Source organism: Ochotona curzoniae, unplaced genomic scaffold (genome assembly GCF_017591425.1).
Source record: "Ochotona curzoniae isolate NIBS_2020 unplaced genomic scaffold, NIBS_Ocur_1.0 contig_1071, whole genome shotgun sequence".
NCBI classification, from domain to species: Eukaryota; Metazoa; Chordata; class Mammalia; order Lagomorpha; family Ochotonidae; genus Ochotona; species Ochotona curzoniae.
This window is the reverse complement of record NW_024464939.1, coordinates 13008943-13034744: the sequence shown is the minus strand read 5'-3', so window position 1 is coordinate 13034744 and position 25802 is coordinate 13008943. Positions and strand designations below refer to the sequence as shown.

Here is a 25802-nt window from a genome sequence, read left to right as displayed (position 1 = left end):
ATGGAATGTGTGATATGAAGGAAAACAGTTAATGCTTCACCATTCCCACAGTTGGGGTCAAGGAGCCTACAGGGAGCTGAGTTTCCACTGTTCACTTGTAAGCTACATATATATACACATATACTTTGTGTATGAAAAGCTTGAGAACATGTTAAAAGTGACTATAAAGTATCCTTATGTACATTCCTGTTTACGTTATGAATAGATTAATTTTCTGAAGATTAAAGATTAACAAAAAGAGGCGTAAGTGAAGACTGAAGACTGGAAGTGAATTTTAAGGAAACCACACAGGAAACATGTCCTTTTCTGCCCTCGCTTTGAAGTCTGCTTGCCTTGCAAGCCCAAAATACAACATAAACTCTTGTTATAATGGATTTACTTTGTGAGTGTTTAAACGCATCTGCCATGAATTTTCCTTAAGATAGTGTACTACTAGGAACTTGAACATTAACTTACATTTTTCAGAAAGTGATACTATATGTACAGATAATTTCCCTTTGCATATTGTCTTGATTTTAGTTTCCTGACTTTCTGGGAAGTCCTGGTTTCCAAAAGAAGTGAATTCTGGCAAAAATCTGAAGGCCATCTTGAAGGAAAACAGAAATCCAATATTCTCAATGAATTAAGGACACAAAGGTTTCCAATCAGGTAGGAGTACTACACATCATGCAATCTATCATTTTACATGAAGGGTGCTAAGGCAGACTATGATGTGACCTATTTGTGAAATGATGATTTTCTAACCTACTCTACAAGAAAGCTATTCAAAATTCCCTTGGATATTATGATGTTTATCAGACAATGCCTTGGAGGAAAGTGAACACAATAACAGCATGGTAATGTTTTTCTATTTTTAGCTTGTTGTTACTGAGTACTGTCAGTGAACTCCTTACCTGTGGGGATCCCGTAGGTTCAACATATGAGCATCAAATTAATTCTTTTGGTATCTTCTTTGAGAACATATCGTTTATGTGGGTGAATCTGGGAGCCTCTAGTGAGCTTATAACAGGGCCCAGCAGCATGGTAGCCTAGTTGCTATGCCCTTGCCTTGCATGCAGCAGGATCCTTTATGGATGCCAGTTCTAGTCCCAGCAGCCCAGCTTCCCTTCCAACTCCCTGTTTGTGGCCAGGGAAAGCAGTCAAGGACAGCCCAAGGCCTTGGGATCCTACACCTGCATGGGAGACCCAGAGGAGGTCCGGGCTCTTGGCTTTGGATCAGGGTAGCTCTGGCCATTGCGATCACTTGGGGAGTGAATCAACAGATAGAAGATCTTCCTCTCTGTCTCTCTTCCTCTCTGACTTTACAATAAAAATAAATAAAAATCTTAAAAAAAATTTTTTTTTAATTAATAGCAAATGCATTTAGTTTTGACAGTGAAGAGTAGCCTGAGTAAAAGGTATGAGAAAATGGATTGGGTCTTTTTGGAGGAATATATTGCCTAGTCCTTTGCCTCATGTGTATGGAAGAAGGAGATAAATATAAGACCAACACAGATCTTTATTTACCAAGTTATGTGGCAAAAGTGGCTTCCATGAGAAAGCCTGGATCTCACACTAGTGGGGTGTAGTCTACAATTTGTCCAGTTTGGAGGCTTATTTTTATTATTTCCTGATAATTCCTAAGGTTTAAGTATATTCATTAAGTACATTAAACACTACTAAGTGACTTAAATACAATCAGAAAATTCATCTGGAAAGCCTCTCAGCTGTTTTATTTACAAGCAAGATTTTTAGGTCCATATAGAAAAATGACATAATGAAGGGCAATTTCAGAATCAGTAGCTACTAAAATAATTATTTATACTTTTTGCACAGGTAAATATAGCCATATGCTGCAACAGCTACTTCTGTGTAATCTGCAGTTGCTATCTTTTTTACATTCCTAAGGGAAAACAAAAGCCATTTCATTAAAGGAAGAAATGTGAACTATGTCAGCATGCAGTTACCACAATATGAGTCCAAAATACACACACACAATAACACACACTCCCACATAGACGAATAAAGCAATGTTATAAACTGACACCCTGGTGCTCATTTCAAAATAAGAGTAAGTGAACTCCTAGCTGAGAATGTTATTGTTTATCTATGTGTCCTACTCAAATGTACTTTCTACTAATAATTCTGAGTTGCTAATAACGCACTCGCAGTGAATTATTTTTATTCATATATATTTATCAATAATCATTGAAAATGTCTTCCATGCTCCATCCTTTTTCTTATACTTTCTCAGAAATGGAACATAAAGTTAAAAGTTGTTCATTAAAATTTCTAGACAACTAAAGGACTATTATAAAATAGGAAGCTCCATTATTCAGCATATGATCCTCATTTAAAAAGGCAATAGTTTTGTAGCTAAAAAAAACCCTCTTAATATAAAAGATTCATGAGTAAATATATATTTTTAAAGTGGATGTCATTTCTATAATTAATGGGTAAGGGTTATATTTAATACGTAGAAGACTTTTTTTAAAAATATTTTTATATAATATTTTAATGAATGTAAAGTAAAAAAAAGTAAAGTTAAAAAACATAATGATAGTAGTTAGGTTTGCACAGTCCCAGAGGCTAAATGTCCAGAAAGGTGTTGACAGCTTTAGATTCTCTATGTCTCAATTATGACTTTTTTTAATGACCTAGGGAGCAACGACAAATAGAATAGCCTCCCAGCCATTAGAGCAAGTTTGTGCCCATGATGTGAGGGGATTAAGTTCTTTCTTTTTTTTTTTTTAAATTTTATTTATTTTCATTGAAAAGGCAGATTTATAGAGAGAAAGCAAGACAGAAAAACTTCCATTTGCTGGTTCACTTCCCAAATGTCTGCAACAGCAGGAGCTGAACCAATCCAAAGCCAGGAGCCAGGAGCTTCTTCCAGATTTGGGTACAGGGTCCCAAGGCTTTGAGTCATCTTCCCCTGCTTTTCCAGGCCATAAACAGGAAGCTGGAAGGGAATGGAGCAGTCGAAATACAAACCAGCACCCGAATGGGATACCACATTTGGAGGTGGAGGATTAGCCAGCTGAGAAATTGTGTGCCCCTTCCCACCCTGTTTTGGTTTTTGTTTTGTTTTGCTTTGTTTGTTAATAGGAAGTAGTTTTGTTTTTAATTTAAATTTGCATAACCACATAGCTAAAATTTTGGAAAAAAATTTCAAATGATATATTTTCATAGCAATTACTATTTTCCTCAATGAACCTATTTTTATTACAGGTATGATCATTTTTCCTTTATGGCATGACACATCCTTCTAAAATTTATTTGAAAAATAGAATGACAGAGAAAAAAGATCTTTCATCTGCTTATTTAATTATCAAATAGCCAAAATGGCTGGGACTGGGCCATATTGAATCCAGAAGCCAGAACTCTGTAGCTTAAAAAAAAAAGCCTTGTCTGCTACATAGTGGCCGGAGTATGAATTACTGGACCATTTCTGTTGCCTTTTGAAGCATATTAGCAGAGAGCTGGATTGGGATTAGAACAGCTAACACTAGAAGTACTGCTCTAGCATGGGATGTAAGTGTTGCAAGCAACAATTTAACCATTTTCTCACACAGTAGCCCCTAGAATGATAGCCACAAAATTAAACATGATTTATTTATTTATTCTGCAGCATCGCATACTACCTTTTTTGCTTAGCATTTATATTAAAAGTATTTGTTTATTCTCCCAATGCCTAATATTTAACCTATCTCAGTGCATAATAAATTACAATAATAAAATAAATTAAAATAATGTTGAAGTTATTTCTTTTGGGGGGATTTTTTTCTTTTAACTTAAATTAGGTTTTAACAGTCAGTGTTTTATAGTTATCATTGTAAGAACATAATAATAATCCTTTCCTCCTCTCCCTCTTTTCCTGTTTTTTCCTGCTCACCTTTCCAACCTATTTCCTTCTTCCTTGCTTTTTTTTTGTAGTTTTAGAGATAACACATTTTAAATTACAGTAAATAGCAAAAAGACTCTAACTTAGTGAGAATACAGAGAACAGCTGTAAGCAATAATTGAGTGGAAAAGATGACTATATTATCCATATACAGTAAGTTATCAAGGAATCACATTAAAACTTTACTAATATAATATCTTTAAATGGTTTGACAAAAGTATAAAACAAAATATAAAACAAAACTATATTTGCAGCAATATTTCTCTTTTTTGATACATATTTCTCTTTTTTGTTTTATTTAAATTTAGCTCTCACATATATGGCAAAACATGTGGGATTTTTTTTTTCCTGGGTCTGGCTTATTTTATTTAATATATGTCCTCCAGTTGCATCATTTTGCTGAAAATGATAGATTGTAATTCTTTTTTGAAATGGATAAAACAATATTGCATTTTGTATCTACAATACTTTTAATCCTTTCATGTAATGATGGGCATCTTCATTAATTTCAAACTTTGGCTAATTTGAACAGTGTTGGTATAAACAAAGCGGTGCATGTCTCTCTTGAACTCAACACTTAATACGGTGTGCTCAAGTTTTTTAAGTATCTCCCCATTAGTGGGATTGTTGGATTATATGGCAAGTCTATTTCCAGCTTTTAAGAATCCCCACACTGTTTCTGCACAGTGGCTGCACTAGTTTACACTCCCACTAACAGTGTATAAGTATTCCACGTTGTCCACATTCTCATCAATATTTGTGGATCTGTGATTTTTACAGGAGTAGTGATATTTCATTTCGATTTTGTCTTCCTTTTCTCAGATGGCTAGTGATGTCGAGCCTTTTTCATATTGATCCTTGGTAGTTCTTCTTTTGAGTACTGTCTATCAAAGGCCTTTGCCCTTTCTTCACTGGATTAGTCGATTTTTATTGTTCTGTGTTTAAGTTGCCATTATTTTCAGAATATTAATCCTTTTTTCAGATAGGTAGTTCACAGATTTGTTTCCCTTTCTGTTAGAGGTCTTTTCATGCTATTAGTCATTTCCTTTGCTGTGCAAAAGATTCTGAGTTTAATATAGTCCCCTTTGTTTAGTTTTGCTTCTGTTGTGTTTTAAGAGTCCTGCCCAAATAGCCGCCTGCAATGCCTTAAGAGTATTTACCCTAGATTTTTTTCTAGCAATTACACAGTCTCAGGTTTGAATTTATGTCTTTGATCCATCTTGAGTCAATTGCTGTGTGGTGAGAGGCATGCATCTAATTTCATTCACATAAAGAGACATCCAGTTTTGTTACCACCATTTCTTAAAGAGATTTTCTTTAGTCCAGTATATGGTGTAAGCACTTTGGCCAAAGCTCAACAGCTAAGGCTGGGCTGGCTAACAATAGTAGGCAAGATCTTTATCTCGTATCCCACCCGGGTGCAGCAACCCAAGGACTTAATGCACCTTCAGCAAGGAGCTGAATCAGAAAGAGCAGCCAGGATTTGAACAAGAACCCAGGTGGAATGTTGGTGTCACTGGCAGCAGCATAACCCAATCATACCACAATGCTGGGCTGAACGCCTCATTCCTTAGCTTGGTGACAGCTGCCTGCCTTCTGAGTTTTCAAATGGCCTTTCCTTTGCATAAATACATCCCTAGTGTCTTCTTACAAAGACACAAATCCTATTCAATTAGTGTCCTACCCTTATGATAGCATTTAAGGCAAATTACGACTTCAAAGGAATTATTTCAAGTGGCTCACATAAGGGGCTGGGGCTTCAATCTATGAACTGAGGAATATTTAATTTACTATATGAGGTTTTGGTCCATTTTTTTCCTAATAATGGTTTCTTTTTACTTTGTTAAATATCTGGGATATTGGTATTCTATATTAAAGCGAAAGAATGAATGTCTATTATTTACATCACAATGGTTGGAAATGGAGAACATCATGTTGAGTAAAATAAGACAGACACAAGAAGGTAAATATCACATGTTCTCCCTTGTAGCTCAAACTTTTTAAAATGTGATTTATTTTAAAAACAAAATGTAAAGCCAGTGTATCTGTTTCTTTGCAAATGATGTATTTTTTCAGTAACTTTTTTTTTAATGGCTCAATTTGCTAATCCTCCAGTTGCAATCACCAGCATCCCATATGGACACCGATTCATGTCCCAGCTGCTCCATTTCCTGTCCAGTTCCCTGTTGGTGGCCTGGGAAAGCACAGGAAGGTAGCCCAAGTTCTTGTACCCATTTGGGAGAGGCAGTAGAAGCTCCTAGCTCCTGGGTTCTGTTTGGCTCAGCTCTGGTCATTGCAGCCATTTGGGGAGTGGACAAGCAAATAGAAGACCCTTCTCTGTCTCTTATTGTCTCTGTAAATCTGCCTTTCCAGTATTAATTAATTAATTAATAAGTAAGAATGATGTCTTGAAGCCTATAAGTTTCTATTTGCCTTCAATTTGAAGTAAATTGACATTTAAAAAAAATAAGTAAAACACACATTCAGCACCACAAAACAGTTGAACATGGTTTTCTTGCAAGATACCCTCAATAAACAACCATGGTCACAACTCCAGGGCCAAACATAAACATCAAACTGTGCAACCAAGTACATGAATTTTTAAAAATTCTTGATTTTAACAATTTGTAATGCTGAGAATAATGAAAAGCTTCTCCTTAACTTTCAGAAACCTGGGCAATTATTAGTTAAAATAAATGTATTAGCCCACTGGCCTACAGCTGGTTATAAATAGCAGTAAGACATGAGAACACCCAGGACAGCAATGGACTTTCTAAATATAGGAAGACTTTCTCTAAAGGCTTGCAGAAGAATGCTATCTTTTGTGAACACTTGGCATTTATAAAGGGCACACAGACGCTAAGGTCACTGATCCTTGTAGTTTGATAATATTTAAATTATTTCTTTAGTCTGGGAACCCACAGTTTGGAGGCATGAAAATGGAAGTAAGTGGCATTAAATATTTTGCCAATCATCAAGTGGTAAACATAATAATTTTAATATTCTAACCTTTCTGTCTTTTAACACACCTCCAACTATAACTGAGTGCAATAATAACTTCTTTTCATTTTGCCCAATCTCATATTCCCTCCCTGCTATATTACTCTTGCTTCTCAAGGATGACAACATTACTTTAAAGGAAAACATGTGTTGTAACATTTTTTTTTAATTTTACATTCTTGAAATTCACTTTTGTGTCTGTATTTTAAAATGTTCTGAGAGTGACTTCCTTTCTTCTCTGTTTAAACAACTCTGTATTTATAGCTTTTTACTGTCAAGTTGTAATAGTAAGCACAGAAAACAAACTTTAGTACAGAGCAAAAGATGAGTGATGCTAACAATTAGAGGTCAGCAATGAGTGTAGAATGAATGAGCTCTTTAAGTAATTTTTAGAAAATTTGGGAGAGAGAGAGACAGAGACAGAGACCCCAGCTACGCGTTCAGTTCCCAGAATCCTAGAGAGGTGAAACAGAGCCTGGAACCTGGAGTCTAAAATAATGACTAATCACCTGCACTGCAGCCTCTTAATATGTACATTAGTAAGATGTTAGAAAGCTAGATGGAGTTGGTACCCAGAGAGTCTAATAGGTATCCATACATGGAGCTTTATTATAAGACCAGATACCATTGCTGGAATCATCCTTTGAAATAAGATGGAGAAAGAGGGAAGAGAACAGTCTTTTAAATAGTTGCTGTATTTATTTTAACAGGATAAAGTCACCATTATATTGTTAATAGAGTCAGTAGTAACAATACTCAACCCTGCTATAAGGTATTTGTGACAACATTTAAAATGTCATGATTTCCCAGAGAACAACTTGTCTATTAATCAGTTGCTTACATTATAAACATCATATTTCATTAATGTAGGAATTTTACTACATCATCTCATCCATATTTTAAATTTTTATTGAGTGGATTATCTCATTTTCAAACACTCTTGGTATTGATATATACATATATAATACATATGCAAACTAAACACCTTTAATTATGCTTAAATTTAATTCCTCCTCATATCTTTCTTTCTACATCCTATCCCCACTGATTTAAAAATAGTCATCTGAAGGTCTGAAAGTTTGATTTAAGGCAAATATATGGAAAATCCTTGAAATAATGTAGAATGGTGCCAGAAAATAAGAGTCTTCAAAACTATACAGAAGGACATTCTAGTAATAAAACAAAAAATAAAGATCCTATCATTAGGACATATAATAAAAGCCAAAAAACATTCATTATAATGCCAAGCAATGACATTTTCAGTAGTTAAAGAGGATGATAACTACTACATAGGAAATGAGCATTTGCAAAGCAGATAAATTGCCAGTGATGACACATAAGCACATATTCAAAATATATTGAAATATAATCATAGTAACTATTTTTAGCTGAAAAGAGTCATTTGGAATATTTAAGCATTCTTTCTACTGGAATAATTAGATACTAAATATGCAGAAAATACTTGGTTTCAGAAGAGCAGATATTAGCACATGCAAATTGTGAGTGGTTTTAATTTATGCAGTTTTACTCATTCAGAAATGGAAATTTAAGTGTAGCATTGTAGTATGTTAAAATGCTACCTTAAACTTGTTATTTTGCTCTTCCTTTTGCATTCACTATTTTGTCATGTATTGAAGTAAGAAATCTAGAAGCAATCCAAGATTCTCATTGTTAGATTGTTTTACCTTCATGCTTCCTACTTAATAAAGCACTAATTCCTGACTGTTCAGTGCCCACTGACTCTTTATTATCTTGCTGCTCTATCATTCTCTGTCATTCTTAGCCTAGCTATTAAAGTCACGTCCAGCTCATTGTGAGCACTGTCCCAGACAATTTGGATTTTTGGAAGCACATGCTGCATCTTATCAAATATATTCAAATGTACTAAAATAAAACATTCAATACAATTTAGAGATAAATAGATAAAAGCTGATTGATATTGCATTTGTTGAATTATATTAATATTGAAAATAATAATTAAACACAGCTTTAATTTCAGTTTTTGTAGGATTTCTTAATTTGGAACCTTTATTTTCAGATGTCAAGTATTTATGTAGGTCCTTCTCAAATTCACCATCCCAAGGAATGTGCATTTACTGCTGTGTAAATGCAAATCACAGTGATACCATTTGAACTCCCACCTTCTCTCTGAAGCAAGCTGACCATTTGTCAGCCTAGTTGGTACCACTTTCCAGCTATGGAGTGGAACTGTTCTTCAAAAACTTTCTGATTAGTTGGTTCAGTAAGGTTCCTTAGTGTCTCTTCTTAAATAGTAGTAAGAAGTGCTGTAACACAAGATTAAAATTTCTCAGATACTTCTTCTAGCCTAGGCAGAAAAAAAAAAAAAACGTTTTGTCATAGCTATACTCAGGCTACTTGCTGCCCTTCCCTGGAATTCCATTGTCCTAATTTTCAGTCCTTTAAACATAATATATGTTTACATTTATTTTAAAGGCAATGACAGAATAGGTATACTCCAGATATATCCACAAAAGTCAGGCTTAGGACAGACAGAAGCCAAAAGCATGAAAGTCATTTATGAGTTTCCCTTGGGTGGAAGGGAGAGGAGTGGTAAGGACCCCCAAGTTCCTGAGTAATTAGCTGCTGTCTCCCAGTGGGTACCTTAGCAGGAAGTTGAATTGGATGTGAAGTCAGGACTCAAATTCAGGCACTCAAGTAAGGAAACCAGACATCCACATAGCAGACTAACCACTATGCTATATCTCGAGCTTTTTCAGTCTTAGGTTTCCTGCTTCATTCAGGGAGCATTCCACTTGGACAATAGTCATGAAAGTGAACAGCCCAATACTGAGACATCTGAATATTCAGACTGTCATCCTGATGACCATACCAGCTCTGTGTGTGAGAGAGAAAGTGTTTATAGAATAAATATGTAACTCAAGGAAGAGAGTTACATTAACTAACATTCTGCATCGCCCATGATAATAAGAACAAGCCGGTTTCTGGGGCTGGTATTGTGGCATAGCAGGTACAGCGTCTACCTACAATTACAGCATTCCATGTGGCCACTGGTCCAAGTCCCTAGCTGCCCCACTTCCTGTTAATGTGCCTGGGAAATTAGTGAAAGATGGACCAAGTACTTGGACTTCTGCATCCACATGGGATACCCAGAAGAATTTCCAGAGTCTCAGATTCAGTATGGCATAACCCTAGCTGTTGTGGCCATTTCGAGAGTGAACTAGGATAGGGAAGATCTCTCTCTCTCTCTCTCTCTCTCTCTCTCTCTCTCTCTCTCTCTCTCCCTCTGTAACTACATTTCTAATGAATAAGAAATAAACCTTAAAAAAAAAAAAGAAGAAGAAAAAGAATAAGCCAGGTTCTATGGGGACATCAACAAAATATCACTCTATGAAGTAATGTCTCAAGATAGTATATAAACTAATACTAAGTAACCACAGAAAATGAGGTAAGTTGTATAGGCCTCGAAAAAAAATGTTAGAGAAGTGTGTGTTTGATGTGGTAGTTACGATGCAGTTTTCTTGAACATTTACATTCTGTATCACAGTGTCTAGGTTCAAGTCCAGCTCCCACAAATGTGCACCCCGAAAGGCAACAGATAGTGGTTCTAGTAGCTGAGTCACTGCCCTCCGTGTGGCAGGCACCGAATGAGCCCCTGGTTCCTAGCTTCAGCCTGACCCAACTCCAATACACACATACCCTCTCTCTCTCATTTGTTCTCATTGCTTGTCTCTATGCCTCTTAAATACATTTTAAAAATCTTGAATGTTGGAAAGTAATAATAACAGGTTAAACTACCAACTGGTCTCTTGATTTAAAGCTTCTAAACTTTTTTCTTCTTTAAAACTCAAATAGTGAAACTAATGTTTTGATAGTGTCCTTAAGAAATATAGATTATATAATATATGTCTGAGTGTTATATGGCACATATTTAATATTTTCATTCCTTTGACAAATCATAAAGCATAATAGCTGTGTTATCATTTTTGTATTCACTAATTTTTTGTAATATACAAGAAAAACTTGGACTTCATTGCATCGCTCGTGTGCTTTTAAAGACAGAAAAGTTGAAAATTATTTTGAGAGGAGATGTATCAACATTCTAATGACTTTTTTTTTCTAATGACTTTTTTAAAGTTAGCTATTTAAAATAGGAAAAAACATCAGTTTAATGAGAAGGGATAAATTTTAAAACTTTGTTCCTTGGACTCATAGACAGCTGGGAAGGCAGAAGAGAAAGGGTTTAGAAAGTATTATGTATCAGAATCCAATTCTGACATCAGTGCTGCCACTGACTGTGCAAGATGCTGGTCTAGTCAATGAACTTCTTTTGCTTTAATTTCTCCTTCTGTAATGAACAAGTAATATTACTTGTCACTTACTAACTGACAGCTCTTCTATAGCTGTCTCAGCATAAGTATTAAAAAGATTAGGTGATAAATTATTTATAAACCTTTTAAAATATTAAATAAATGCTATAAAATGCCCTAACACAAAGACAAAAGCCTGTATTAATTTGGTGTTTTAGTTATATCTGCTAACAAAAGCATAAAAAAGTAAAATAGAGCATATTACAAGTAATTCTAGTGTGATTTCTTGTGTTTTTTAAATCTTATGTTATCATTTGGTAATATATAAAGATATACACTAAAGAAAATGGTTATAGCTCATCCCTTAAATTTGTGAAGTCTTTTATAAAACTGGAAAATGGACAGAAGTGTGAATAAGAATACATTTTTTTTTCAGCTGCGGCAAACAGCTCTATGATCTTGAGAAAATAAGTACCTGGAATAAGATGATCAAGAATAAATTCAAAATACTTTCAGTGGCCCTAAGAGCTACATACAAAATTCTATGTCATACAATTTGATTAAGTGAACACTGGAAGACCTGTTTCAAAATGAGAATGTAAAATAGGGAGATAGTCAACCGAAAACAGATGAATGTCACATAATGCAGAAATAGCAAGCATTATAATGAAGCAATTCTTTCTACCCAAACACCAAACCTTATGAGGTTGGCCTGAAAGAAGACAGATATTAGTTGCCATGGTTGAAGTAAACTTCATGAAAATACAACTAAATAGCAGAGACTCTGCCTGTGCTGTTTGATTTTACCTTAGTAAGCATGAAAGATCAGTTAAAAGAAAGGAAGATACTGAAGTAGGTTGAGCACACATTCCCACAGGTTGTGCATAAATTTTGAACTATGTTTGTGGATTCTGAGGATCCATTAAAGATTTTTTTTAAGATCTTATTTAGGCTATATTATATTTACTGTGGTAACAGAATAAAAGGTAAGTGGGTGAAAAACAGGTTTAGGTAAGTGTGAGTGAGTAGTTAGCCTACAGTTACAAAGTACAAGTAAGAGATGATGGAATCGTGATCAGAATAAGACTGGAAATAAAGAATATTTGAGACACTGAATGGGAGGAAGTTAACAATGAGGCTTGGAAAATGAGTGGGTGTGAAGAATTTGTGAGGTAAAGTGATTGATGATAAATGTTGAGATTTACTTCATAGATGCCTGAAAAAAATTATAGTAGTATAAATCAAAATAATGAGGAGAATGAAGTTTTTGAGGGTAGAAATAGAGATGCAGAAAGCAAGAGATTTTATTTTAAAATTTTTCAATTTGGAATTTTATGGTCATCCATAATGGAACATCCAATGAGCCATAGAGATTCTCAGAGGCTTTAAACGATTACCAGGATGAGAAATTATAGGTTGAGTGTCATCAATATACAGGTAGGAGTTCATGTCTTTGAAAATAAAGAGAGAAACAAAGATGTTGGGGATTATTAAAAGCAAAGAAGTATGTGGGAAGACAACGAATATTGAAGACAAAAAAAAAGGAGTATGTCTGCCTTCATCAAAATTTTTTAGTTAAAATTTCTCATTTTGGGGCTCAACACTGTGTGGCTCAACATAGTAATCCACCTAAAAGTGTGAAATCCCATATGGGCACTGGTTCATCTTCCAGCTGTTCCACTTCAGATCTAGCTCCCTGATTATCGCCTGGGAAAACAGAGGAGGATGGCCCAGAGGAGTTGCCTCCCTGTGCCCACATGGGAGATTCAGACAAGCTCTTGACTCATGGCTTCAGATCTGTTCAGCTTCTGTCGTTGTGGCCATTTGGGGAATGAACCAGCGGATGGACCATCTTTGTCTCTATCTCTCCTTCTCTCTGTAAACCTGCATTTCAAAAAAACAAATTCTTAAAAAAAGGCTTGGATTTGTTGAATACTGTGTTGGAGGGGAATCACCATTTATGTCTGGGCTAAAGAATGCTTGAGAGGAAAAAATACTGGTATCAATGAACAAGTTACAAATTCACTAAAGTAATATAAACATATTTCCATATCAAGAAACATGGCTGATATTTGCACTTAGGTGAAAAAACTTGGTGGGGAAGAGTAGTGAAAACTTTGCAGCAGTGAAGTCACTGGTACTGAACTAAATGAACTTTGCATTATCTACAAAAGCAGTTAAATTGAGTTCACATCCTTAACATTCTGTGTGGTAAAATGGAAAATTCTATGAAATAGTTTTACTGTATACTCATGCAAAGCAGTTTTGAGACTTAACTGTGTATAAACTAGCCACTTTCTTAATAGATCACCATTTTTACTTGAAAGAACACTAACAGGAAAACTGTGATTATTTAGATGTGAACATTTGGTAGTTTCTTAAAAATGAATTATTTGAGTTTGTTAATTCAAGGGGAGAATAATCCAACAGTAACTTTTGACAATACCTGAGAAATCAAATAAAAATGCAATTTTGGATAATTTATTATTTGTCCCTGTCAGGTTTCAATTTCTCAATTCTGAAAGGCTTTTCTGAAGAAAGAGGCAGTGTTGCTAACATTTGATGCAGTATGGTGAAACATGCTACTATTTTGACAATTTACCTGATGCAGTCAACCAATGAAAAAACCTATGGAAAAAATACCCGTTCAGATTATGGATAACCATTGGAAACCATGGAAAAGATATCCATTCAGATTTAGTAATGGAAATTATAATGAAATAATGTACACAAAACATACTGATAGGACTTGAGGTTTCATAATGAAAGAAGAATCTACAATTACCGGGTGGAAAAAAGTCATTGAAATTTTACTCATTTTCCAGCTTAAAAAGATCTGAATAAGACACAGTCTCAGCATATAGTTCAAATAAAACAACATATTGAGATTGAATGCAAAAGCAGATTCAGTAAGACAGATGTCTTTTACAAGCCAGACATTTGCAAAATTTAGTTCACAGAGTTCCAAGTTGAAATGTTAGACTCAACACTTTTTATCTTGGAAATAATATTTTTATTAAAAAGGTTTTTATAAACATAATGGTTTGCTATTTTTATTTAAGTGCATTAGTTTACAAGTTTATTTCATTTCTCATGTGGTAAATATCAAGTTATTCTACATGTAGGAAAAATCATAATTCCTCACAATTATTTATGACTGTAACAGATATCTAAGACCAGAAAGATTCAAAAGAACTAATTTGAGCATACCGCGAAACTATTCAAGGGTTCTTTAAACTTTTGAATTTCATCAAGTTGGGAAGTTAAAAAAATGCATTAGTAATATTGAGACAGGAATAATTTTCTGCTTTTTCTTTCTCAATTTTATTTTTTAAACTTAAAATCAATTGTACCCTTTGTGTTAGGGAGAAGTCGTCAGAGCACACTGGTGACATTCTCTCCATTCCTCCTTCCAAGTCTGTGAGTCTCATTTCATGTGCCCCATTTACAGGAGTAAAATTAGCATGTTATCCAGTCACCATTTGGCTCATGACTCAGTGTCACTATAAAAATCATTTTAACAGCTTCATAGGCCCAACTTCTTTTAGGACATACGTCGATGTGGAACCCTTTGATTTGTTTAATTTAGGAGCGGTAAGTACATACCTCTTGAAATCTATTTAAACCTTTAAATTCTACTAGAGTAAAACTTTCTGGCTTATTATTTCAAAAACTGTGTATGTAGTACTAACAAAAAGGAGCAAATGACATGAATAATGAATCTCAGATAAGGAATTAATCACACAAAGGAATATTTCTTAGAACACTAACACATACTGCTTTCGTTGTTAAAGAAGCAAGCATTGGGCTATTTTAAGACAAGAAAAACAAAGAACAGGCTTATTTCTTAAACATAAATTTTCATTGAATTTTTAGATGCCAATGCTTAAGGATTTATGCTTTAAAGTTTAATTTTAAATAGTTCAATACCTAAATAATAAATAGTATTTTTTCTTACTCTCATCAGGCTGAACAGAATAGGCAGACAAGTAAATCTTTTAGATAACTGCATACAACAAAATCACATTTGTATAATATCCATATACAATACTATGTAATCATTGCTAGAAAATTCCAGTTACAAAAGCACGAAGAATTAAGATACAGGGTTTTTGTTTTTAGCATTAGTTCATTTTTATAAGGTCCGAATATTTGCTAACATCTTTGCTATTTAAAGTCCAACAAGCTGCTGATATTTACTTGATTTTTTGGGGGGGTGGATTTATTTTGTCTTTGGTTTTTGGGAGAAGGAAAGAGGTGAATATATGTCACATGCAAGTTTGTGGTGACCGTTGTCCAGAATCTCAAAATAAAAGTAGAAGTCATGTATACAGTATTGCACTTGGTATATGGAGACTTTCAGATATATGGTATTCCTATTGCTAAATAGAAGACCTGTGTCCAAATGCCTGACTGAGAAAAATAGCCACCAAGTGTGTAACAGTAACTGTTTTTTAAGCAACTAACAAGAACATTAAAAAAAAAAGTTTTGATATTGAAGAAAGAAGAGTACAGGAATAAAGGTACAAACCATTTATATTTTTTTAAAAAATGATTATGTCCCTCCATTCATGTATTTAGCTTGTACTATTTGTCAGCTTTTGTTCTTTCACTGGCAAGTAAACCTATTTCCTAGAGAAAGAAACATAATAAAAATGAAAAATATTTGAAATATTGCTTCTATATTAACAACTATTATACTAACAGTGCAGCGGTTATCATAATGGAGCACCTACCACTTAGTTTTGCTATTATTCTAAAAGTGTAAAATTGGTGCACATTAGTTTAATAACCATATTTTACAAATGCTTACTAAGACGGCAAGTTAATAGGAATAATACCCCAATATTTTCCATAATGAAATCCAAATGAAAGCTAACTATGAACATTTTAAAGGTGAACATAGTATACATTTAAATCTTTCTTAACATTATTTCTGTATTTTGGTGATCATTACTTCAGAGTTCACTGAATGACAATTCAAAATTAATTTTTGGCTCTGTCATATAATAAGTACAATTACCACCAGAATCTGTTAACAATATGAAATACTCATATTTGGGGTACAAATAACGCAGCATAAGTTCTCTGCCTTGTTCTTAATATTTCAAAATTCCTTAAGAGTAATACTAATAAAATCAATTAGATGTCAATACCACATGAATGTAGTATTATGGAAGTCTACATAGGAAGATGAAAAGGCCAAAAATCAAAATATTGCTTGTGTCCTAAATCTTATGATGAAATATATGAAAGTCAAGGACTTTTATTTCAAAATGCATTGCTTGTTATGTAAGTCACCCAGACCTGGATAAGTTAGGCTTTTGGGGGTGACTTAGCAGTCACTTAACACAGCTGAGACTTTTTTCTTCATCTAAAAGCTGAAGCTTTTTTCTACTTCTTAATGTTGTTCTTACGCTATAGGAAATAATAGCAGCTGTGGGGTTTTTTTTCTTTCAGTTTTTAAAAATGATCTTATTCATTTGAAAGAGTCAAGAGAGAGACAAGGAGAAAGGGAGAGACATAGACAAAGAGATGTTCCATCTGCTGATGCACTCCACAAATGCCACAACAGTAAGAGTTGGATTAGTCTGGAGCCAGACGCCTGGAGCTTCTTCTGGATCTCCTACATGGGTGCTGGGGTCCAAGGTTTTGGCCCTTATCCACTTCTTTGTGAGACACATTAGCAGGGACCTGGATTGAAAGTGGAGCAGCTGGGATATGAACCAGCACCTGTATGGGATGTCAGCACCACAAACTGTTATTGAAAAAAAGTTTATCACTATGGGCCCAGTGCAATGGCTCAGTAGCTAAATCCTCACTTTGTAAGTTCCTGGGATCCCATTTGGGTACCGCTTTGTATCCTGGCTGCTCCACTTTCCCTCCAGAGGGGAATTCAAACTCAAAAAGGCAGCAAATAGGCAGGAAGACTGGACTTGCACTTCATAGCTCTAACTACTATGATGTTAATTAACCAATTATGTAAAGATGGGAAGCCTACTTGAGCTATACAATCCTCAGATTGTTCACCTATATGAACTTCCTCGACTGAAAAGAAGACCTTTCAGTATTTGACGCATGTATGTACAATTAAGCCTAGTATATAATTATGATAGTAAAATGCAGCTCCTATTTTGTCAGAACCTTCAATCTGTTAGAAGTAAGCATGATTTTAGTGAGATTGTAAGTGCCATTAATGGGTACAAATCAGGCCCCTGGTGTTCTTGCTGAAGATAAAGTGAAGAGAGGTAAAAAAGCAAATGGAGTCTGGCTGGATATTGAGTGATAAACAACCATTTCAACAAGCAAGATCCCTGGGGATAGGCATTCCATGTGGGCAGCAGATGTGAGCAAATACAACAGCCCAGAAGTTCTGAGAAAACATCATGTATATTCCAGAGCAAGCTGTAGATCACTGATTGAAATTAAGACAGCAACAATGGGACATTTCCACAATGCAGGGAGTTAAAAGAAATGCTAGAAAAAAATTGGATGTGGGGTTGACTTTCAAGATCAGGATGTGGGGTTGACTTTCAAGATCATTCAGAGGGACTAAAAGGTAACTCTAGTGTTTTTGAGTAAATTTTGTGGCATGGAAAAAAATTGGGAATAGAAAAATTCAGCAATCGTGTTAGTTGAGCTTACTCCATATTTTAGGGGGGGGGGAGAGAATCATGAAGTATCAAATGAAAACAATGTGGCCCGGCAAATAATTGAACATGTACATAGAGGTAGGAAAAGGAGTAAAAATATACTCTAACATGCCGTGTAATGTAGATGGGAAGTGAGTGATGAGTTATCAAGGAAGAAACAAAAATCAATACCATGTCTTATAGAGATCAATTAACCCAGAAAAGAAAAATAGAGATTTTACTGCAAAATGTTGTTATAATTAAAGGAAGAAATTTAACAGAATTTACAGCAGAGGTCCTGTATCTTCTCAAAACAAAACAAAACAAAACAAAACAAGAGCCGTTTCTGAAGAGGTGTAAATAGAAGATTCAACCAGAGGTAAATTAAAGAATTTCTGAGTTAATTCTCACTGTATACTAATAATAGAGTCAGAAATTTCTAATTGAGCCAATTGGCACAATTTTGTTACTTTAAGTAACACTGAGCCACCCAGTGCTAACATCAAAGCAAGCATACTGTGGAGTCTTCCTGGCAGTGAGCTATAGATTACAGAATGACAAAAGATGACAGGAACTTCTTGAAGCTAACAGGAAATAAAGTGTATGTAACAATGGGCAACTGATTCATACAGAATTGGACCTAGAAAAGACTACAATGTAACAGGTTTAAGGAATTAATGACAGAATCAGTGTGAAGAATTGAGTCACAAGTGTAAGAAGAAAAGGCTGGCATGGCTAGAGGAAGGAACTTTCAAATTCAGGATTTTAGAAAGGAGGCAATTTTGAGTGACCATTGCTTTTTTTTCTTTCTTTTTTTTTTTTTTTTTTACTTTCACCTGAAGTGCCCTTATCACATTATCCTGCTGTTCTACTTTACTTACTATTTATGCAAGAAGAGGAAAATTCAGAGTTTTCCCTCAGGTCACTCCATACCTACCTCAGTGACCCAGCAGGAACTCAAACTCAAACTGGAATCTTCTGAAGAGCATTTTCAAAGATTAAACAGGGGCTAGCCATTACCTGTGACACCAGCATCCCATATGTTTGCTGGTTCCTGTTCTGGCTTCTCTACTTTCTATCAGCTCCCTATTAATAGCCTGGGAAGAGCAGCAGAGGATGGCTGATTGCTTGGGCCCCTGCCACCCATGTGGAAATCCAGGATGAATCTCTTTGCTCTTGGCTTCAACTAGGCTCAGCCCTATGCTCCTGCAGCAACACGGTGTAGGGCCGGGGGCGGGGGAGGGAGTTTGAGGAGATGAGGGAGTCAAGATGAGAAGATAGAAGACCGCCTCCCTCCCCCACAGGTTAAAATCAGTAAATCTTTTTAAAAGAGTTAACTAAGTGAAAAGTCACAGTTCCAGTAAATGGAAACTGGTGTTACTGGTTTCTTCACTTTTACACAGAAAAGAAGAGCATACAAAAACTTGCTTTTTAAGTCTGTATTTTTTGATGCCTCCTTCTTTACTGTTTTAGCCTCTTATTCAAAAAAGGAATTTAACAGTTCCCTTCTTGTTGTACACCGGGAGAATTCTAAGCCTACAGGAACAGGTGACTAGTTGTCCTACTATGTAAATTGCATCATATTACTTTGGAGTGTAAGTCCATAATGATACATGTGTTTTACCATTATGGTGTCCCACATATTTGTGTAATTTTGAAGACTCCTTTCTGTTGATACTGTTATGTGTCTTTAATCTTAACAATAGTAAAATGTAATTGGAATGGTTTAGGGGTAAGAAGGTAAGTATATAATTTTGAAGTGCTGTTTAAATGGATTAATCCAACACATTCTTCATTGTTTCAAATCAATATTGATCTGTCTTTGACATTAAGGGAAATGTCTTAATTTAAGCTCAGAAAAAGACATTAAAGATTTGTATTTAGTGATCCTTTTTAATATGCATATTTCATATTTTAGCCTGAATATACTGTTCTTCCTTAAATCTTCAGTTATATCATCACCAAATTTTGGAAAACTCACTTTTAAATTATCACTCTGGAGTGTTTGCTACTCCTCTCAAGCAAGGGCTTGTTGAAGAGGAAAAGGAAGTTATTTTCCCTGGCTGGCAACCAAATATGATTACTGATATTATTCAGAATTATTAATATTAGGGAAAGAATGTTGTGATCTAAACCAGGTATAAAGAAACTATGCAGCATGAAAACTATACCGGACTCTGCATGTTTCTGAAAATCAAGTTTGATAATTAATTATATTGATTTAGTGTTTTGTCCACAGATGCTTTTATACCACAAGAACAGAGCTGAATAGTTGGATCAAAAATAATATGACCCTAAAAGCCTGAATGTTTACTGTGAGGCCCTGACCTTGATCTAAATACTCAAGACAAAAATCAAAGCACTACTCACTTAGCATATATGTAAATAAAACCATTGTTTCATAGCTACATTATGCAAAGTCCAGTAGTTTACTAAGTTCCTTTGTTAAATGCTTACTATTGGCCACCATATATATTTAACTATTCTTTTTTTTCTCTTTTTCATAGTCCCTGCTATGTGGATATTTGTTAGCAATGACTGATGTGGAAACTACATATGCAGATTTCATTGCTTCAGGAAGAACAGGTAGAAGAAATGCAATTCATGACATCCTGGTTTCTTCTGCAAGTGGCAACAGCAATGAATTAGCCTTGAAATTAGCAGGTCTTGATATCAACAAGACAGGTAAGTCTTTTGACACCTATCTCTATCAACATAGAATGATTTGCAGCATTTAACTAAGATCAAGGCACAAAAAGACAGCTTTGAAAATAACCAAGTGACAAGACCTTAAAAAAAAAAAAAGAAAAAGAAAAAGAAAAAAATTTTCAGGGCCAGACAAAAATTTCTGACCAATCTCTTGATATTTCCCATTTCATTTTCAATGAATTATCTTTACAGGGTTCTCCAATCAAATATTGAGTCCTTGATCTAATTTTATTAATGCAATAAAAATACACAGGATTTTAAAAATCTCACACACTATAAAAAGCTCTGAAAATGCTTATACAGAATATTTAAGGAAGTTAAAGCTTCCAGTCTTGACACTAATAGTCCCTCTAATGATTTATTGGTAAATACTAAATAAATTTTACAGGTCAGCCTCATGGACCTTAATTCTAAAAAACATTTCAGAAGAATATGGTCTTAAGAACCAATTTTGTGGGAAATGGAAGTAAAATAATGTGTTAAGTGAATCTTGGCTCAAGAGGTCTTTTAGTTTTCCTTTCTTGATAGAAATGTTTTGTGAAAAAAGTGCTTTTAATTACAACTCAACGAGTCTGACTTCAGTATTAAAAATGAAAAATTAGTTTGATACAATAAAATAGTTGACAGCATTCCTTCTAAATATTAAAATCCTCTACTATCCCCTCCTCTCTAGCTTTTCCAAGTGTCGAAGTTGAATATGTTTCCCTTCAAAGACATGCACAAAAATAACCTTTAGAAATAGGAAGAACTCATGATAAAGAAACCATAATGCTTTGTAAGCGAAAAGCAATTATCACAGTTTCTGACTTTAACAGTAATCATTCAATGTCTTCACTATTAGAATTTTTATGGGAAAGCCTGCAGTTCACAGGAAAACTGAGTATATATACCAGTGTATATATCCTAAAATGCCATAAGGATACAGGAGCTCACAGATTTTTCATTTAATATTTAAATTAATAATAAAACTTTAATATCACCTTGAAATAGTTACATCTTCAGATTTCACTCCTCTTTTAAAATCAGTAATGACTTCCCAAAGCAGATCTGAGAAAGACTACAAGGAATTATTATGATTTTGTGACATGAGATGGGTAAATACATATTTTATGTTGCCTATGAGACTTTGCTAATAATTTCTTTCATTAGATTTTTTAGTTTCATACATTAGTGTACCATTTTAAATAATCTGTTTTAATTGCATTCACCCTTAATATTGAGACACTTTAATTCATCATGTAATTTAGCTTCTCCTTTTTCTGTTTGCCTTAAAATTGAGAATGATATCCCCAACTCCTTTCTTACACAAGAGAAAATGTTAAACATAATTGTTATCAGTCATTTAAATAATAAATTAGTGCTTCACTTCAATAAACATGAAAAATAATCATATTTTAACTAAGTATTTTAAAATTAAATAACTTAGAGGAAAATGAAATAAATATTTTTCAGGTTGTCATCTTCTAGACTCTTGAAACAATTTCTCCTCAAATCATAAAGTTCACAAGCAGCAAAGTATAAACAGCATTGGCTTTATTATTCTAAGGTACAAAAAAGAAGTAATAACCACATGAAAGTCTAAAATATAAAAACATCACTCCTGTAAAACGCTTTTTTACACTGCTGTCTGAGGAATGAAGCAGTTTCCTCTTACAGTTCCTGCGTTTCTGCTTCCTTTTAGTTTTTCAACAATTTTCCTGCCTCGTGTTTACCTTTTGATTTCTTAGCAAGCTCCATTTCTTGACAGTTTTGCTTGCAGCATTAGTCTAGGCTTGAAGAAATGCCACCAGATATCTAGAAAATCTGAAATCCCATAGGAGTCAAGTTCTTCATCTTGTACTTACGCAGTCGCTTTGATCCTTAAACATCCTACTAACATCTACTCTGATTCCATTCCCTTGGTTACCAAGAGCTTATCCTACCTATGTAGTAAGTTCTCGCGCCATGCTAATCCACATCCCCATCTGCGCATGCTGGGAGCCTTTCCATTTTTCTAACAATAAAAGTAGTATATAAAAATAATGTGCAATGCTTGATCATACCATTGAAGCCTCGTTAGGGCACAACATGATTTTTCTATGAGAACTTTTTAAGATTTTCTTAAAAATTTCCATTTCTTTGGAGTATGGTCAGATGTCTGGTGGGTACTTACTAAGAGTACTGTTTTTCAACATTATGGTCAAAAAAAGCTATCAACCCACTTATTTTCAACCATGAGAATTATAACAAACCTCTATCAAATACTGGTGTAATTAATTTAGAAAATACCCCAAAATATTTTGTTCACCAAGCCATATTGGTTGCCTAGGAACCAAATAACAGGAAAAATGTTAATCTTTGAATTAAGGATTCTCTAAAGCTTGCACTCTTACAAAGCTATCCCATATTGTGAAAGCACTGTTCGGTTTCAGTGTGTGCTATATCACTAGCTAAGATTATTGCCAAATGTGTAGTTCTGAGGAGATGACAGATTTGCTGAAATTGTGCATATGATCTGTAAGGTCACATCAGACACCATTATAATTATTTAACAAGGGACTGTTAGGCTAACAATATGTCTTTTTATATCCCACTACTGCTTTTACTTTGAACTAATACAACCTCTGAGTAGTCAGCTGTTTATCATCAAGTGTTATACATATTTGAAAAATGCAATTTTAAAATGTGTTCAAGTCAGGTAGAGAAAAAAAGATTCCTCTCATTTTTTATTTCCACTTAAAGACACTTCTTTCTGCAACCTGTTACACATTGGTAATCAGATTTTCTAGCTATTTATCAAAACTGTTACTAACTGCTAGTAATTATTAAAATGTTGTTTGTGTCAATGAATTAAGCATTCATTGGAAATTCTGAGCTATTTTTTTGGTGGTGACCTGAGCACCAAGAAAATGCACTTGGCTCTATGAGAGTTTCAGACTTTTCCAGTATTTCTGAAGTTTTCATTACAATATTTTGTGAGCCAGTAAATAAAAGTGATAGTTTTCATTGTCCTTACCCTTTTTTCAATTTCTCTTGCAGAAGGTGAAGAAGATGCACAACGAAATTCAGCAGAGCAAAGTGGGGAAACCCAAGGTGAAGCAGCAAAATCTGAAAGCTAACGCCCCACTTTGACCTTCAGCAACACCTGACAATATCTCACATGTCCAGGCGTGGATGGAATGCAATTGTTTCCATGAGTGAACAGGGGAAAAAGAAAATGTCTGTACTGCCTCCCAGGAGCCTGCTCATTATCATGATAAAAATGGGAGCAGAGGCTATGGTTGCAGACAGACTTTTCTCTACCTCTGTCTTTAGCAATGGTTGAAATCATGTGGTTTGGGTTTGGACGTCGTTTTCAGATGGATCCTTTCACCTGACCATATGATGAAATGCTTGTAGAGAGTAGCACTGACCTAGATGATGATTCTTCCTGTAGCATCTGGCCCCTTACAATGTCAGAGGATTTAATTGTGTCTAATTGCAAAGGATTGGTTGAACCCCAGAGTTTGAATAACTCTGGCTCAAGTATTCACCCAGTAAATGAACCATCCAGAAAGCACCGTTTTTAGCATTGTATCTCCATGTGTTTACTGATGTGTTACTGACACTGTTTTGTATTGTACAATCTAGACGCTCAGCACTGCCCCCTTCTTTGAATGCTTATGAAAAACAAATACGATGTATATTACTGTGAATTTTTATACCACTCATTTTTAAAAGGGCTGCATTTTTATTTTAATTTTTTCATAGTGTGATGGTGTGCACAGGATAGAATACACCTTTTTAAACATAATCTTTCCCCTTGATGCTGATGTGGATGAATTGATGCAGTCTACCAGATTGATCAAGACTCTTTTGTTTTATTATGCAGGAATTTGAAAATACCCTCTAATGTGAATATTACCTAAAATCAATCAGTTGGATGTCTGTACAGAGCAGACTTCAATTTGTGAATTTCCTTTTATTCTCAACAGGAGAAACTTCTCCCAACTTTTAAACTTTTTAACTAGGAGACCTTTAAAGAGTTAGAAATGTAGAAAAGCCAAGAAAATGCAGATAACTCTTCTGTGGAATCAAATTTTTCAAATGTTCTATGTTCCTCATTTGCAGTAAGCTAAAACAGAGAACATGATCTCCTTGTAATTTGGATGCCAATCACAAAATAAAGTCCTCATGTTTTGATTTCATGACTTTTTTCAGCCCTAACAAATTCAAATGTATTATGCACTTTTTAATGTTTGTAAACTTTTACTAATAATTAATGTGAATTGCATTCTGATATAATTATCATCCTTAGAAATTTACAACCCCTCAATGATACTGTTGATGGCCTCTGTTGTGTTTATATGGAAAGTTTCTGTAAGTTATGGAATTCCCCTGGTCAGTATTAAGAAATCACTTATTAGTTATCATAAATAAGGAACCAGTAGTTTACCAATGGTTTATGCATTACTGGACAGCCAACAGCAGAAAGTCCCTTTACAGTAAAGGACCCACTCAGCTGTCCTTTAGGGCTTAGATATAGTTCCAGGTGAAGCAGGTAAAACTGCATTTTAGCAGGTAACCTATGTGGTCCTACCAGGAACTCAGCCCTTCTTTACAGTTACAGATAGGTCAAAAGGCAATTCTACTTATAGTTCCCTTTACAGTACTTTTCTACTGACTGGGATAGGCACACACATCTCATTTGACCTTTAATCAGCTATTCCGAGAAGAAAAATTAGCAATATCTGAAAACAGGACAGATAAAAATTCAGACAACTTCTATCCAACCCAAAGAAGACGACAGGTCCAACTAAAATTTAAATTTATCTACTTATTACTACAATCATAGATGTGAAAAGATGTTCCTGGGACCTAGAAAATCTAAAACATCCTGTCCATATAATCACTCTTTAATATCCTCCTCAACTATCATTGTAGCTTTCTTGTGACTCTCTTCTTCCTTAAAGTTGTGTAATTTTAAACTGATTTCCTGTGATTTTGTAAAGTTTAGAATCAGTGCTGAGTTTATGTGGAGGGTTTATATTCCTATGTGATATATTATATCGATGCATGTGGTGCCATGCTTGTCTTGAATTTATAAATTGTGCTAAATTGTGAAGTCGTATGGAGCTTTTGATTTAGTTTGACTTTTTATTGCTACATTTTCTACTTTGAATATATTCAACCCCAATCTGGGAAGGCAATGTCTAAGTTGGGAGGGCATTCCCAAGCTGAGAAGAGAAAGACAGTTTCCAATATATCTACATTTTGTGTTTTGTTTAGCAAAAATTCATAGTTTCTACAATTTTATTTTAACATCTTTTA

General features: G+C 34.6%; 1 protein-coding gene across 1 annotated transcript; it reads left to right on the top strand.

The window, feature by feature from the left end:
• The first annotated feature begins 519 nt into the window (after positions 1-519).
• Positions 520-25593, top strand: PKIA (cAMP-dependent protein kinase inhibitor alpha). The gene is made up of 3 exons (XM_040995515.1): positions 520-648; positions 20312-20489; positions 23532-25593. The coding sequence occupies exons 2-3, from the start codon at positions 20339-20341 to the stop codon at positions 23609-23611; spliced, it is 231 nt and encodes a 76-aa protein (XP_040851449.1). The 5' UTR covers positions 520-648; positions 20312-20338; the 3' UTR covers positions 23612-25593.
• The last annotated feature ends 209 nt before the right edge of the window (positions 25594-25802 follow it).

What these genes read in the sequence shown, in the direction of transcription:
- PKIA (XM_040995515.1), top strand. Translation starts at nt 20,339, where the DNA reads ATGACTGATGTGGAAACTACATATGCAGATTTCATTGCTTCAGGAAGA. An exon ending in TCTTGATATCAACAAGACAG is followed by an intron (nt 20,490 to 23,531) that starts GTAAGTCTTTTG and finishes TTTCTCTTGCAG; the next exon opens with AAGGTGAAGAAGATGCACAA.